The sequence below is a fragment of the Hoplias malabaricus genome, chromosome 2 (assembly GCF_029633855.1).
Source record: "Hoplias malabaricus isolate fHopMal1 chromosome 2, fHopMal1.hap1, whole genome shotgun sequence".
NCBI lineage: Eukaryota > Metazoa > Chordata > Actinopteri > Characiformes > Erythrinidae > Hoplias > Hoplias malabaricus.
In genome coordinates this window covers 39,296,512-39,310,924 of record NC_089801.1, presented here as the reverse complement: position 1 = coordinate 39,310,924, position 14,413 = coordinate 39,296,512, and the positions used below count along the sequence as shown (strand labels likewise).

The following is a 14,413-nucleotide window of genomic DNA, read 5'->3' as shown; positions in this document are numbered from 1 at the left end:
AGCAGGGACAGTGTGGGGTAGATCTAGAGTAACAGCAGGGACAGTGTGGGGCAGACCTGGAGTAAAAGCAGAGACAGTGTGGGGTAGATCTGGAGTAACAGCAGAGACAGTGTTGGGTAGATCTGGAGTAACAGCAGAGACAGTGTGGGGTAAAGCTGGAGTAACAGCAGAGGAAGTGTGAGGTAGGTCTAGAGTAACAGCAGAGGAAGTGTGAGGTAGGTCTAGAGCAAAAGCAGAGACAGTGTGGGGTAAAGCTGGAGTAACAGCAGAGGAAGTGTGAGGTAGGTCTAGAGTAACAGCAGAGGAAGTGTGGGGTAGATCTGGAGTGACAGTGTGGGGTAGAGCTGGAGTGACAGTGTGGGGCAGATCTGGAGTAACAGCAAAGACAGTGTAGGGTAGAGCTGGAGTGACAGTGTGGGGTAGAGCTGGAGAAACAGCAGAGACAGTGTGGGGTAGAGCTGGAGTAACAGCAGAGACATTGTGGGGTAGAGCTGGAGTGACAGTGTGGGGCAGATCTGGAGTAACAGCAGAGACAGTGTGGGGTAGATCTGGAGTAACAGCAGAGATATTGTGTGGTAGATCTGGTGTGAAAGTGTGGGGTAGAGCTGGAGTAACAGCAGAGACATTGTGGAGTAGAGCTGGAGTAACAGCAGAGTCATTGTGGGGTAGAGCTGGAGTAACAGCAGAGTCATTGTGGGGTAGAGCTGGAGTAACAGCAGAGACAGTGTGGGGTAGAGCTGGAGTAACAGTATAACAGTATAGACATTGTGGGGTAGAGCTGGTGTAATAACAGAGACAGTGTGGGGTAGAGCTGGAGTAAGAGCAGAGACAGTGTGGGATAGAGCTGGAGTAACAACAGAGACAGTGTGGGGTAGAGCTGGAGTAACAGCAGAGACATTGTGGGGTAGAGCTGGAGTAACAGCAGAGACAGTGTGGGGTAGAGCTGGATTAACAGCAGAGACATTGTGGGGTAAAGCTGGAGTAACAGCAGAGACATTGTGGGGTAAAGCTGGAGTGACATTGTGGGGTAGAGCTGGAGTAACATCAGAGACAGTGTGGGGTAGATCTGAAGTAACAGCAGAGACAGTGTGGGGTAGAGCTGGAGTAACAGCAGAGACATTGTGGGGTAAAGCTGGAGTGACATTGTGGGATAGAGCTGGAGTAACAGCAGAGACAGTGTGGGGTAGAGCTGGAGTAACAGCAGAGACATTGTGGGGTAAAGCTGGAGTGACATTGTGGGGTAGAGCTGGAGTAACAGCAGAGACAGTGTGGGGTAAAGCTGGAGTGACATTGTGGGGTAGAGCTGGAGTAACAGCAGAGACAGTGTGGGGTAAAGCTGGAGTGACATTGTGGGGTAGATCGGGAGTAACATCAGAGACAGTGTGGGGTAGATCGGGAGTAACATCAGAGACAGTGTGGGGTAGATCTGGAGTAACATCAGAGACAGTGTGGGGTAGATCGGGAGTAACATCAGAGACAGTGTGGGGTAGATCGGGAGTAACATCAGAGACAGTGTGGGGTAGATCTGGAGTAACATCAGAGACAGTGTGGGGTAGATCTGAGATCTGTCCCAAATCCTAGTGAGTTGTCTATTTAGAAACTGACTGAGTAGACCGCTGTTTAATTAAACGTCTGTCCTTATGAGGCAGATTATTGAGACGCTCTAGTTAGAGAGCGATTGCATCATGGCTGGTTACCTCAGTGGCTAGCATCACCTCAGTTTCAGCGCAGTGGATTCTAATCTTCCTGTTTTTAATTTGAATTATTTTTGCTCTGGGTGAAGAGTGCACACTGTGACATAAAATGCTCTCTATGTAGACAGATCACTAGGACTTGGGACAGACCCCTGGAGTAACAATAGGGACAGTGTGTGGTAAATAGGGAGTAAGAATGCCATAGCTTACAGTAATTGCAGTGTTCTGAATTCTGCAGCAAATATTTAACAAATTATAACCAATTATATAATTCTATTCATGTCCCTGAAAAAAAAAACAAGCAGGCTGGAGCTCCTCAGCTCACAAGAACATTGAGATACAGACTTTCCTCACTGGTGTTGCAGAAGGACACTAATTGGACACACGTTCCTTGGCCTCTGATTGGCTAGTACACCTTGCTGTCATTAGTTATGAGGGCTTTTCCACTGCATGGTACTATACTCTCATGGTAGTGTCCCTGGTCAGTTTTCCACTCCAAGAGCTCCCCCACAAAATGTATCTGGTGTCATCTCAGAATCTCGAAGCCCAAAAGCTAACGGGAACAGCGGGCTTTGAAAACAACAAAAACGGCAGCGGTATCGTTAAGCATTGTTTACTCATCATGTGTTCACATGCTGTTGTTTTTGTTTGGGATTGAACACAGCTCCATAATCAGTTCGGCGAGTCAGTAGAGTTCTTTCCTTCCTTTGTTGCAGCGTCCAGCTCCCATTCTGAGTCGGATAAAAACAAATGTGATTTCTGCTGTAGCTGGAGATTTTACAAATATTGAGTTTGTGCTGGACGTCTGCATTGCATGGCACAGTGATGACTCTGGCCAATCAGCGCTTTACAAAGTTTACACATCATGATTTAATCCCTCCTGCACTCGCTTGGAACCACAAGAGCTCAGGGACTAAAAAAGAACGCGGTTCCAGGACCATAGTAGAGGGACAGGTAGAGTTCCAGTCGAGTAGTACAGGGAGGGCCCCTTCAGTGAAAAACTGCCATAAATCCAGCTGAACAGCATTGTGTTTTTTGTACAGAAGCAAAAGCCATCACTGTACTACATTAATAACCCCTCATTCTTTTCACATACACACAAACCTGGTCAAAGAGCTGTTTGCCGGTGGTGTTTGGTAGAATGGCAAACTCCAACTCTGCGTCCATCGTGGTCACGCGTACGCTGATCTGAAACAGAAACAAAGAGAAAGTGAATAAAACAAACAAACAAATAAAACACACTGCAAAGGCCAAACCTCCTATCTCCACTCAGCGTTCAGTGTGTTTAAAATATTGTATGTAAATTATATATTGTATATAAAATATTGTATTGCATTCATTGTTTAAAGTATGTAAAAATATTCTTTAAACAATGAATGCAAATTGAACAACAGAAATGGAGGAATAAAACTTCCCCCTGATCCTAGCGGTGAGGAGAAGCTCCTCCTGAAAGTCATCATGTCAGAGACCAGATGTTACAATCTTTACTGAAGTGAGCGAAAGATTTGAATAGAGCGATGGAACACGAAGGAGAAGCAGAAACAGGCCAAAAATGTAAAAGCAAACATTTGGTAATAAATGGAATGAACAAACGAGAAAGACAAAGGACACGCCCCCAGACGCCAGCTGTCCACACAAGGACGTGGCGAAAGTATGTGGACACAACCCACAGTTTTAATCAGAGCAACCTTTACTTCACCTGGCCAGACAATACCTTCAGTGTTCACCCTGACTCTGTGTGTGTGTGTGTGTGTGTGTGTGTGTGTGTGTGTGTGTGTGTGTGTGTGTGTTGGATGTGTGAACATGATGATTGATCCAACTCAGGAATTCTGAGTAAGACAAAAACAATGGAAGGAAACGAAACGAAGGAAGACTGGAAAAGGGATAACTGTCTCCCTCTCTGTCTGTGTGTGTGTATGTGTGTGTGTGTCTTGCTTGTCACAATGATATTAAAAACAATGACTAAATGTTGTATTAACCATGAGCAGCCAATCAGGAAACACTTCATTCAGCTACACTTAACCCCATAAAGCTAACCCCTACACACAGCCCCCTAAATGTTAACCCCTACATATAGCCCCTTAAAGCTAACCCCTACATTAGCTCCCCTTAAAGCTAACCCCTACATTAGCTCCCCTAAAGCTAACCCCTACATTAGCTCCCCTAAATGTTAACCCCTACATTAGCTCCCCTAAATGTTAACCCCTACATTAGCTCCCCTAAATGTTAACCCCTACATATAGACCCTTAAAGCTAACCCCTACAATAGCCCCCTAACGCTAACCACCTACACTTAACCACCTAAATCTAACTGCTACACTTAATCCCCTAAAGTTAACCCCCTACACTTTACCCCCTAAAGCTAACCCCCTACATTTTACCCCCTAAAGCTAACCCCCTACATTTTACCCCCTAAAGCTAACCCCCTACACTTTACCCCCAAAGCTAACCCCCCACACTTTACCCCCTAAAGCTAACCCCCTACACTTTACCCCCTAAAGCTAACCCCCTACACTTTACCCCCTAAAGCTAACCCCCTACACTTAGTCCCTTAAAGCTAAACCCCTACACTTAGCCCTCTAAATCTAACCCCCTACACTTAGCCCTCTAAATATAATCCTCTACATTTAACCCCCTAAAAATAAGCCCTTACATTTAACCCATAAAATCTAACCCCCTACATTTAACACCCTACACATAACCCTGTAGAGCTAACCGCCTACATGTAACTGTCTAAGTCTAACCTCCTACAATTAACCTCCAAACTTGTAGCACATAAAGCTACTGATTAAGCAAAAAACAAACTCCAAAAATCCCTTTAAATCTAACCCTGTATAGCTTCACCCTAAAGCTAACATCCTAAAGTGAACCCAGTAGAGTTAAATCTTGATTCAGACAGTTTTCATACTTCACACACCTAATCAACCAGTGTGTGGAGCCTTTTAACAGCAGGTGAGTGAGTGGGAGGGTGGGAAATAGAGGCGGGACTAATTGCATATTAATTGCATATGTATAAAGTTCTCAAATCAGTAAACGGTATTTAAAATAAAAAAAAAAACAATTAACATTTAAATAAGTCAAGACAGAATTAGAGCTAATGTCACACAAATTTATATATATATGAGGTATAGGAGGTATAGAGTGAGAGTGAGAGAGTTAGAGCGATAGCCTAATAGAGGGAGAGTGAGAGTGAAAGTGAGAGAGAGAGAGAGAGAGAGAGAGAGAGAGAGAGAGAGAGAGAGAGAGAAGGTAATAAATAGCTGAGCTGAGGCCCACACCCCCGTGCGCTGCCAGACCACAATGCCCTGCTTTATCTACCAGCTGTGAGCCTGATTACAGACACCCCCCTCCCTCTCCTGAACCCCCACCACACTACTTCATGGATACAGACCTAACAAACAACACTCGGGCACACACAGTGTTTCCTAAAGTTTGTAGACACCCCTTTGTAATGAGGGACTTTACTTTAATATTCATTAATAGTTAACTTAACTTTTACCTTCATCATGAGACACTCTAGAGCAGCTGCACATGATCCTAAATGCCCCATGCCCAATACCATGACTCCGCCAGAGGGGTGTAACACCACACTCTACTTGAAAAGCCATCAGATGCTCGCAGCAGTGATAGTAAGCCAAATAATTACAGAACAAAACACCATTAAGTTTACTGTAATCCTCACTAAAGATCACATTAACCATTTTAATTAAGTGTTTAAAAAGCACTTTTTATAAAATCCTGAAGATGTTTCGTCACTATTTGCTGCTGTCCAATCGGTGTGCACGGGAAACAGGTCTAACGTATTTACGAAGAAGTGTCTCGGTTCGGTATGCTAGGCCTTCTCGCTCTTTGCTTACTGCAAAAAAATGGTATCTGTCTCTAAACGCTCAAAAGCATGAACCGGGATGAGGATATTTCTCTATTCCTGCTCCATAGGTGGGTAATACTGGCTTTTTTTGCTGTTTCTGATTAATTATGGTGGAAATATCTCCAAATTCAGGAAACGGGTAACTACATGAAAGTAAGCACAGAGCGAACGTGCTACAAAATGAAGCACTGCTTATTTGAGAAGACTTTACACTATATGTCTGAACATTGCAGTGAGGATCTGATGGTGTTCTGCCTTCACATAACCCTCGATGAGGTCAGGAGCTGGTGCTGGTGATTAGTTGGGGATGCTCTGGAGTGGAGCAGCATTTATTTGAGACATTAACAGGACAAATCTACACTTAAGTGTCCCAGGGTTACTTTTAGCTGAGTGTGTGTGAGTGAGAGAGGGAGAAAGAAAGAGAGATGGTACTGGACCAACTCCAGTCCAAGAGGAGGTTGTGACTCATAAGAGTTTTTGGGCCGAGTTTCACTGACTTACATCAGCTACGGAGAACAAGAACTTTCTCCAAAAATCACTCTCTCCTACTCTCTCTTCTCTCTCTCTCTCCTTTACCTGTCTCTGTCTCTCTCCTGTTCCATTCCCCATTACTTTATAGTTCTTTCCTATCTCTCCTAAATCTCCTGTTTCCTTATTCTTTCCCCTCCTTTCTTTTTCTCTTTTATGCACCTTCTCCTGTTATCTCCCGTCTGTCTTTTTACACTTTTCTAATCTTCTATCCATCTACGTTCATTTTCTCTCTCCCTTTCTCATCATTACCTCTTTGTACTCTTTCTTCTTCCCATTTCTTTTTTCTTTCCTATTCTCTCCTTGTTCTTTCCCCTCTTTTTCTTCTTTCTTTTTCAGACACTTTCTCCCCATTCTTGTCTTTCTTTTCCCCTTTATTCATCTCTCGTTTCTTTTCTTTGTACTTTTTTCTTCTTTTTCCTCCATTCTCTCCGTCATCTTTTTCTTTCTCTCTTTATAATTTTTCAATTCCCTCAATCTTTTCATTGCCGGTTAGGAAACTTCATGTCATATAGACTTCATATCTCTCTCTCTCTCTCTCTCTCTCTGGTGGTGATTTGTTTCTGAAAAGTGGCTTATAGTTATAAATAGTTTCGGCATTCACAAAACAGTAACTCAGAGTGTAGTACTTGTGTCTCGGAAAGGGTGTGTGTGTGTGTGTGTGTCCTGGGTGTGGTCACTGTGAGGCCGCCAAAGTGACTTTTACTATTTATAGGACACTGACACTGCCTTCTTTCACCTACACTCACTCTCCCTCTCTCGCTCACAAATACACACACATCGATGCCGCACACCTATGACAAAAATACATCGACATGAACAGATATTAAACTTTTCATCCAATCAGAAATCACCCTCAAGTCCAGCCTACTCCTAAGCATCTCCGATGGAACTAAGATCCGCCCACAAATCCATTTCTCCACAGCACAACGTTATTAGCCCTAAAAATGCACACGCACGCATGCACACACACACACTGAAGAGAGGAACGCTCCTGATTAACACCCTTCAGTTCAGGAGAATGATGACAAGAAATAGAGATACACATATATATACATATATATATAAATATATAAAAAGATCAATAAAACTTTGTCTGTGGTTACTTCGAACACATCTGATTCAATTAATCTCTCTCTCTCTTTCTCTCTCACACACACCTGGTTTAACTCACAGTTTACAAGAGAAGTAGGAGTGTTACAGGTCCAGTGTTACAGCGCTGCTCCATTGAGGTGTGAATACTGCAGTGAACTCCAGAACTTTCCCTAAACCGCCCACAGCTTTGCTTTATTAAAGACTGTTAATCTGCCCCTGTGTGTGTTTTTAATCCCACCAAACACACCCTAAACTCCTCCATCCCTTTTCCACCATTTTGTTTACTCTTAAATCTGGGCTGAATCCATGTGCTTTTAGGTCTAGAACGCTAACTGAATTGTGTTCTGTTGGGTTCTAGATAATTAAATGGGCCTTGATGAAGCTGGGACACTGTGACCCCCATCTCCTTCACCCTGCCACAGGGTCCGGGGCCCGAGTCTCACTGATGGTGGAGAGAGTGAGGGAGAGTCCCTCCAGTCCGACAGAAGAGCTACTGCAGTACAAACTGATGAAAGAGTTAACACTGCTCTGATAGAATCTGAGCTCTGCAGACTGACCATAACATTATAAGTATCACAGCGTGGCCCTCAGATCTATACACCGACCATTTCTCCTGCTTCCAGTACTCTTTCAGTACTGGATCTAATGTGATGTTCTGTGCCGTGGTTGTTCTTTGATGCTTTGAATAAATATGATTATTACATGATTACAATAATGAGTGGAGAAAGAGGAAGGCAAACAGGAGAAGGACTAAGAAAAACTGAGAGAAAGATGAGGAATCCTAATTTGAAGGCAAAAAGGGAGAGAAAGAGAAATGAAAAAAAGAAAGAGAGAGCCAAGGAACAGAAAGTTTAAAAGCAAAAAAAATGAAAGAAAGATACGCATTAAAGAAACAGAAGGGTGGTGTAAAAAAGTAAAATGTAAGAGAGAGGAGGTAAAAACTGAAGAGAGAGAGAGAGAGCGAGAGAGATGGGTTTGGTTTACTACAGTAACTGTGTTGTACAGGAAGAGGGGCTGTGTGTATGTGTGTGTGTGTGTGTTTCTCAGTGAAACTCCTAATAAGGTCTTACTTCTTCTTTCTGAAGCGACGGAGTCAAACCCGGCCCAGAACAGGAAACGGTAAAACAGGAAGTGATGTAAGCAAAGAAATCTTGAGTCACTAACTCTCAGACACACACACACACACAAAATGGGGCTGAATTTTGCTCCCATTTTCCACCCATAGCAGACACAGTTCGTATATTCACTGTAGAAACACATCAAATTAAATGGGACATTCTACAGCAGCTGCACGAGTCTAAGCTCACCCAGTCCGACATCATAAAAGGGGTATAAACCCCATAATACTTCACAATACTAAAAGAACAACATACAATTTACACCAATAAAAAATAGATTATTACACAACAAACTATATTATGACACAACATCATATAATATTTAACCATAAGGAAACGCACCAAAATACTTTTTGATACTACAAAATATTCTATAATACAATAATACAGAAGATACTTTGCTACACAGCACAACAAGATGCATATGGTACTCATTCATGCATTCATTGTCTGTAACGGCTTATCCAGTTCAGGGTCACGGTGGGTCCGGAGCCTACCCAGAATCACTAGGCACGAGGCAGGAACACACCCTGGAGGGGTCGCCAGTCCTTTACAGGGCAACACCCCTCACACAATCATTTACACCCCCGGACACTTTTGAGTCGCCAATCCACCTACCAATGTGTTTTTGGACCATGAGAGGAAACCGGAGCACCCGGAGGAAACCCATGTGGACACAGGGAGAACACGACTTATGATACTGTACAAAAAAATAACGTTATAATACAACACCACAAAATACTGAACAACACGATGGAATACAGGTAAACATATTACGCCATGATGTGACATTTTGATGCAACAGGAAAAAAATACTATACAATAATATTGGACAAACCAAAATATTTGGAATATATGGAATAAAATATGAAAAAAATAATAAAAGTCATAATCTGTCACAATTAAATACTAAATAAAATGATGTATTATAATGAAATATATTTTTAAAATCTATTTAGTGACACTATATAAACTCCAGGCAGATTAACACATGATTTGATTTCTGTAATCAGGCTCTAAAATGATCTGTGTTAAAATTAACTACTTCACACTGCACCATTGCAGCTGGGACAGAGATTCTCTTCTGCTTTATTCACAAACACAACACTACATTCCCTAAACTAATTATTTTATCATCATGTCCACATGAGGCAGATAAATGCCAGAGAACTGTTCTGATTGGTTTGATGTGAATAAAACTGATGATGCTGTAACTCTAACTGCACACACCGGGGTCTCATTTTCATGGTTTTAGTTTTAAATTTGTGTCTCATCAAAAATTAAAGATCAACTCCCACTAGTGCTCGGCAGTATACTGTTTTTTTTTTCGCTATGATATGAATTTTTCATTTACCAGCCACACTAGTTTAAAAAGCCTAACCATGTCCGGAATGCAGCACAGTGGTAAATTGTTTCACAGGGGACATTTTTCATTGCTGCGCCGCTAAATACACATGGAACGGAGCAAAAGTATTGGTAGAGTTTTTGAGCGTGGTGAAAATGGACAGGGGAAGTTCTGAACCAGAAGTTGTGCCAGACACTGAAGTAGAAGATAATGACCCAGAAGAACTTTTGTTAATAAAGGAACCGTGTCTGTTGTCTGAGGAACTTCGGGCTTAAAAGGTCAAACGTGGAACAAACAAACTTACTGCAAATGCTGTCAAGCTAAAGTATCAATAGTATTACTGCTGTGAGTTGAACATTGTTGCTATTTATGATTATTGTTATTATGTATTTGTTTAAGTATTGTTATTTAATGAAGATATTTGGGTCTTCTTTGGTACAATACAACCATTGACAAGCAGCCCTAGCTACTTTATATCTAAATACCTCTTATTTGTTTAAATATGTTGTAAATTAAAACTGTAACTGTCATGTGATATGATTCCTTCTCTAATTTAGTGCCACCCTCTGAAAACTATGACTATGAGGCCATGCAAACCTGTATTACATGTAATACTAAGATGGATTTTTTTTTTTTGGTACAATGTACAATGTACAATTCTCATGACAGTGAAGTAGGGCACTGTTAACCACTCTACTGCAGACATTTTTCTCTCAGGCAACTGTGAAACAAAACTACCCAGTCTGTTTTCTGTAGGATAAATAGTGTAAAACAAGCCATTCTGCTTCTGCTCTGCTTCTAGCATGTAGTGCAGAGACTTTAGAATTGCCCCACACCTTCGTCTGAGTCTGTCCAATCACAGCACTGGACCCATGTTTATGTGAGAGGGCAAAGACGAGGTTAAAAGAAGCAAAACAAGAAAACAAGCACAGAGAAATTAGAGTACTGAGTAAAAATGGAGAAAACAAGAATGAAGAAGATAGAGGACAGAGTGAAAACCTCCTCACCCCTATGTGCTCAGGTTGAGGTGAACAGTGAGCGGCTCATTATCATTTAAAGGAACAGGCCCTGCAAGCAGGGCAGGGGGAGTCCCCTGGTGTGGGGCTTGTTTGGTTTTGACAAAAGCAGGTCACAGACATTTCATTAAGAACTGTGTTCCACTGTGGAGAAGAGGGTGAATGTATAGTCAGTGAATAGCTGACATATGATGTAAAGACCGAAATGCTAAGATTAATAAGATTTAGCTGCCAATCTGTCACCAATAAGAGTGAATTTAATGAGAAGTTAAGTAATGAAATCCACTTTTTAAACTCGGGATAATCTTCTACAGACTCAGATTAAATGATTTGTGCTCAGATTTAATGGGTTTGTAGAAGGGTTTAAGAGGCTAATGAGTTTAACTGAAGTCTAGTAGTGGGTTACTGAGGCCAAATAACCACAGATGATGAATGATACAGTGTAACTAAGTGATGAAACATCTAAATATTTAAAAACGTCTATATCAGCATTTCTGGAGGACAAGATAGAGACCGGAAACAGCAGCAGCACAGAGACGGTGAGAGAGTGTATCTCATGCTTAAATCTCTCAGGGGAAGATCCTCTGCCAGTAGGAGTGTTGTTGGTATTTTAATGTGGTAAATTAATTTCTGCTGTAAAAATAGAGTTAAATTTATAAATATGTCTGTTCTTAAACCCCTGCAGGTCTGATGGAGTTAGCTACAGTTAGTCTTTCAGCACAGGAGCTGACTCTAGGGGACAAAGACCCGTTTTCCTCTTTCTGGACAGTCTAAAATAAAAATCTATAGCTCTACAGTCAGTATTGGGACCCAGTAAGAAAACAGTAATCACATCACACTACACCCAGGAAGGAGGTTTGTAAATTAAATATTAAAATAAATATCTTAAGTACTCATGAAAGCTCTAAATACTAAGAATATTTAGAAAATCAACTTTAAAATTAGTTAATTCTGGGGCTTTTTGCTTCAGAAAAGCATGAGAGAATGCTTTTCCCGCAGGTCTGAGCACCCGCTGCTCTTCGTTATTTGTTCACTAATTAAAGCCTCTCTAAAAATAACTCTGGTCACTTATTTGTTAATCAGTCGAATGGTTATCACAGTGAATTATGAAATGTGTGAAGGATGCACATATATACATATTATATATACATATATAAGCTTAATATCCTACAGGGCTTTTACAACAATAGGCTATAGATTAATAATAATAATATTAGTATAATTAATAAGACTATTAATAATTCTGATAATAATAAAAAAATAATGATAAAACTTCATAAAATAATCTAAAAAGCCTTATTGTCTAACCTAGCATTCTTCATGTCTACTTAAAAGTTTAGACTGATGTGCTTTGAGGAATCCGCGACATTTAAATCAGATTTAAGTTGAGTTTTTAGACGCCAGCGAGCTTTCCTGTCTCTCTCTCAGTTCAGGCCGCCACGCCTTTCGAAACGGAAAATTGCGTTAACCTTACTTTTTTTTCTTTTCTTTTCTTTTTTTTTTTACACCGGCTTTCCGGCAAGTCCCGCCTCTCCTGTGCTCGGATTGAGCAGCATTTCGCGCATAATAAGCAGCCCGCCCGTTCTGGAAAACGTTGCCAAGCGACAAGCCCCACCCCCACTGCCTTCAGTCTCGTCCTTCTGGACCGCGAAACTTGGACGGCTGATCCAATCAGAGCGCGCAGGAACCGGGGCTTGTGCCGGAAAACGGGCGGTATTACAAACCGTGAATAGAAAAAAAAAAGAATACGATTGCGCCATAAAGTGTGTTTTTTAGGCGTTTATACGTCTCAAATGTTGCCAAACTTAATTTATATAATATGTATCTGACTATATCCATGAATCCACCATGGATTAAAAAATAATAAATGTAAAATAAAAGAAATAAATATTGTTTAAGGTTTGACACCGAATAACGGTCCATCAGAGGGAGGAGAAAATCCACGACAACAAAAGACACATCCGGATAATTAAATTCTTGATGTTTTTAATTTTTAAGTCTATTTTAATATTAGACAACGTTCAAAATAAAAAGCATATCGGAGAGAAAATCTCTTTAAAAGGCGAGGCTGATGAAAGCTGGCTACTCATTCACCAGTTTGAGTCCTATTCTAAATTCCACCTTAAGAGAAATGTCTCACAGAACAACGAATTCCAATATTAAAGCATATTTCTGAATTACATTAAACTCATCCATCCTTCACTTTGAATATTAAACTGAAAGTTTGCTCTTATGTTCACCGACGTTTGATTCGAGTTATCCGTTCCACCTTAAAAGGTGCACTGAGGGGTTTTGATTTGACTGAACTCTACAAAATGGAGTTCACCAAATGTAAGACACGGGCCTCATTTAAAGTACAAATTTAGAGCTATTCTTAGGAAAAAATATCAGGTTCGGTCCACCTTATAGGGTACAAAGATACAATATTGAGTTTTAAAACATATGACAAGCTTTCCTACTTTTGTAGACTTCAATTTTTAGGAGTTTATCGTTGTTAATGTTGTTAAAGTTAAGGGCTTAAAATTTGTCAGATACTGTTTTGAGGAATATCTGTGATAGTTAACAGAACACTTGGAATTATATATTAAAAGTATGTCGTCTAGTTTTTATTTTCATTAAACTATATTGAAGCTAAGGCCACAAAATAAGCATGTGGTAATATATTAAGCATCAATACATTAAAATGTTGCATTCATTAAGGCTCAGATGTAAGAAACATAACAGAATAATTGAGCTGCCGTATTGGGTTAAGTCCAGTAAAGTAAAACTTATACAGGCGCAACAATGCACATGATGCTGTATTTAAGGTGGAACGGAAAGTTGGAATAAGAAACAGACGACTGGCAAAACTGTTTAAGCTTAACATTCACTACTAAGGATGAAAATACTTCAGTCTAACTCAATACTATATATTCATTCAGAAGATTTAACTCCGTGAACCATTCTTAAGGTGGAATAGAAAATTATGATCAAGCTGGTCAGTCGTAGAAGCACAATGAGTGCTAATGAAGTTAAGGGCGATGGGCTCAATCTGGGACAAAGCTAAAAAAAATAAAAAAATTAAAAACGGTTCAATTCAGAAAGTTAAATTCTGTGAGCCAACTCTCTTAAGGTGGAATGGTTCATTTGGAAAGGAAGCAAGTCTGAGACTAATAGAGAATAATTTGGCGGAAAAAAAACGCAGCAAGTGCCAACTGTTGCCCTTCAACCCACCCTCGCCTCTTTTCACAGCCACTGTCCTCATCCATTCCACCTTAAAATCACGCCAGATTTCACCGAATTTCTCTTGTTTTGAGCCGTTTGTGCGATCATTAAAGAAACATTGTCAAAAATAACATCTGCCTTCCCACAGAGAGTCCATCTGCTTTTGCCCAAAACTGAGGTACTTTTAGAACATTTTAAATGTTTAAAATAAGAACAAAATGATTTTAAAACCTGTAAACTCACCGTTTTAGGCATTTTGTCGCTTTTTGCTGCTGCTCTGATTCAAATGAAGAATCTCCTCAAGTCGAAAAAAGCAAAAAAAAAAAAAAACAAACAACACAGCTGGCTCCAAACTGCGTCAAGCACAGAATGTAAGGAGTTTAAACTGTTGATTTATGTTTGTTTTTAACTTATTACGTAGTTTCTATGTTCTCTCTCGCCCCTCTGTTTCTGTCTACGTCTATCACTGGTCTCTTTCGGTGTATCTTTGCTCTGTCTCTCTCTCTCTCAGTGTAACGGATCTCAGTTTGGAAGCCACACCCAGC

At 40.7% G+C, this 14,413-nt stretch overlaps 1 protein-coding gene across 1 annotated transcript in view; it reads right to left on the bottom strand.

Moving 5' to 3' along the window:
* Positions 1-14,359, bottom strand: part of msna (moesin a) — a 27,529-nt gene extending 13,170 nt beyond the window's left edge. Inside the window, exons 1-2 of the mRNA XM_066659424.1 lie at positions 14,112-14,359; positions 2,799-2,882 (exon numbers count right to left, since the gene is read on the bottom strand). Coding sequence (XP_066515521.1) covers positions 2,799-2,882; positions 14,112-14,123 — 96 coding nt within the window. The 5' untranslated portion in view covers positions 14,124-14,359. The remainder of the gene's footprint in view (positions 1-2,798; positions 2,883-14,111) is intronic.
* Positions 14,360-14,413: the final 54 nt, after the last annotated feature.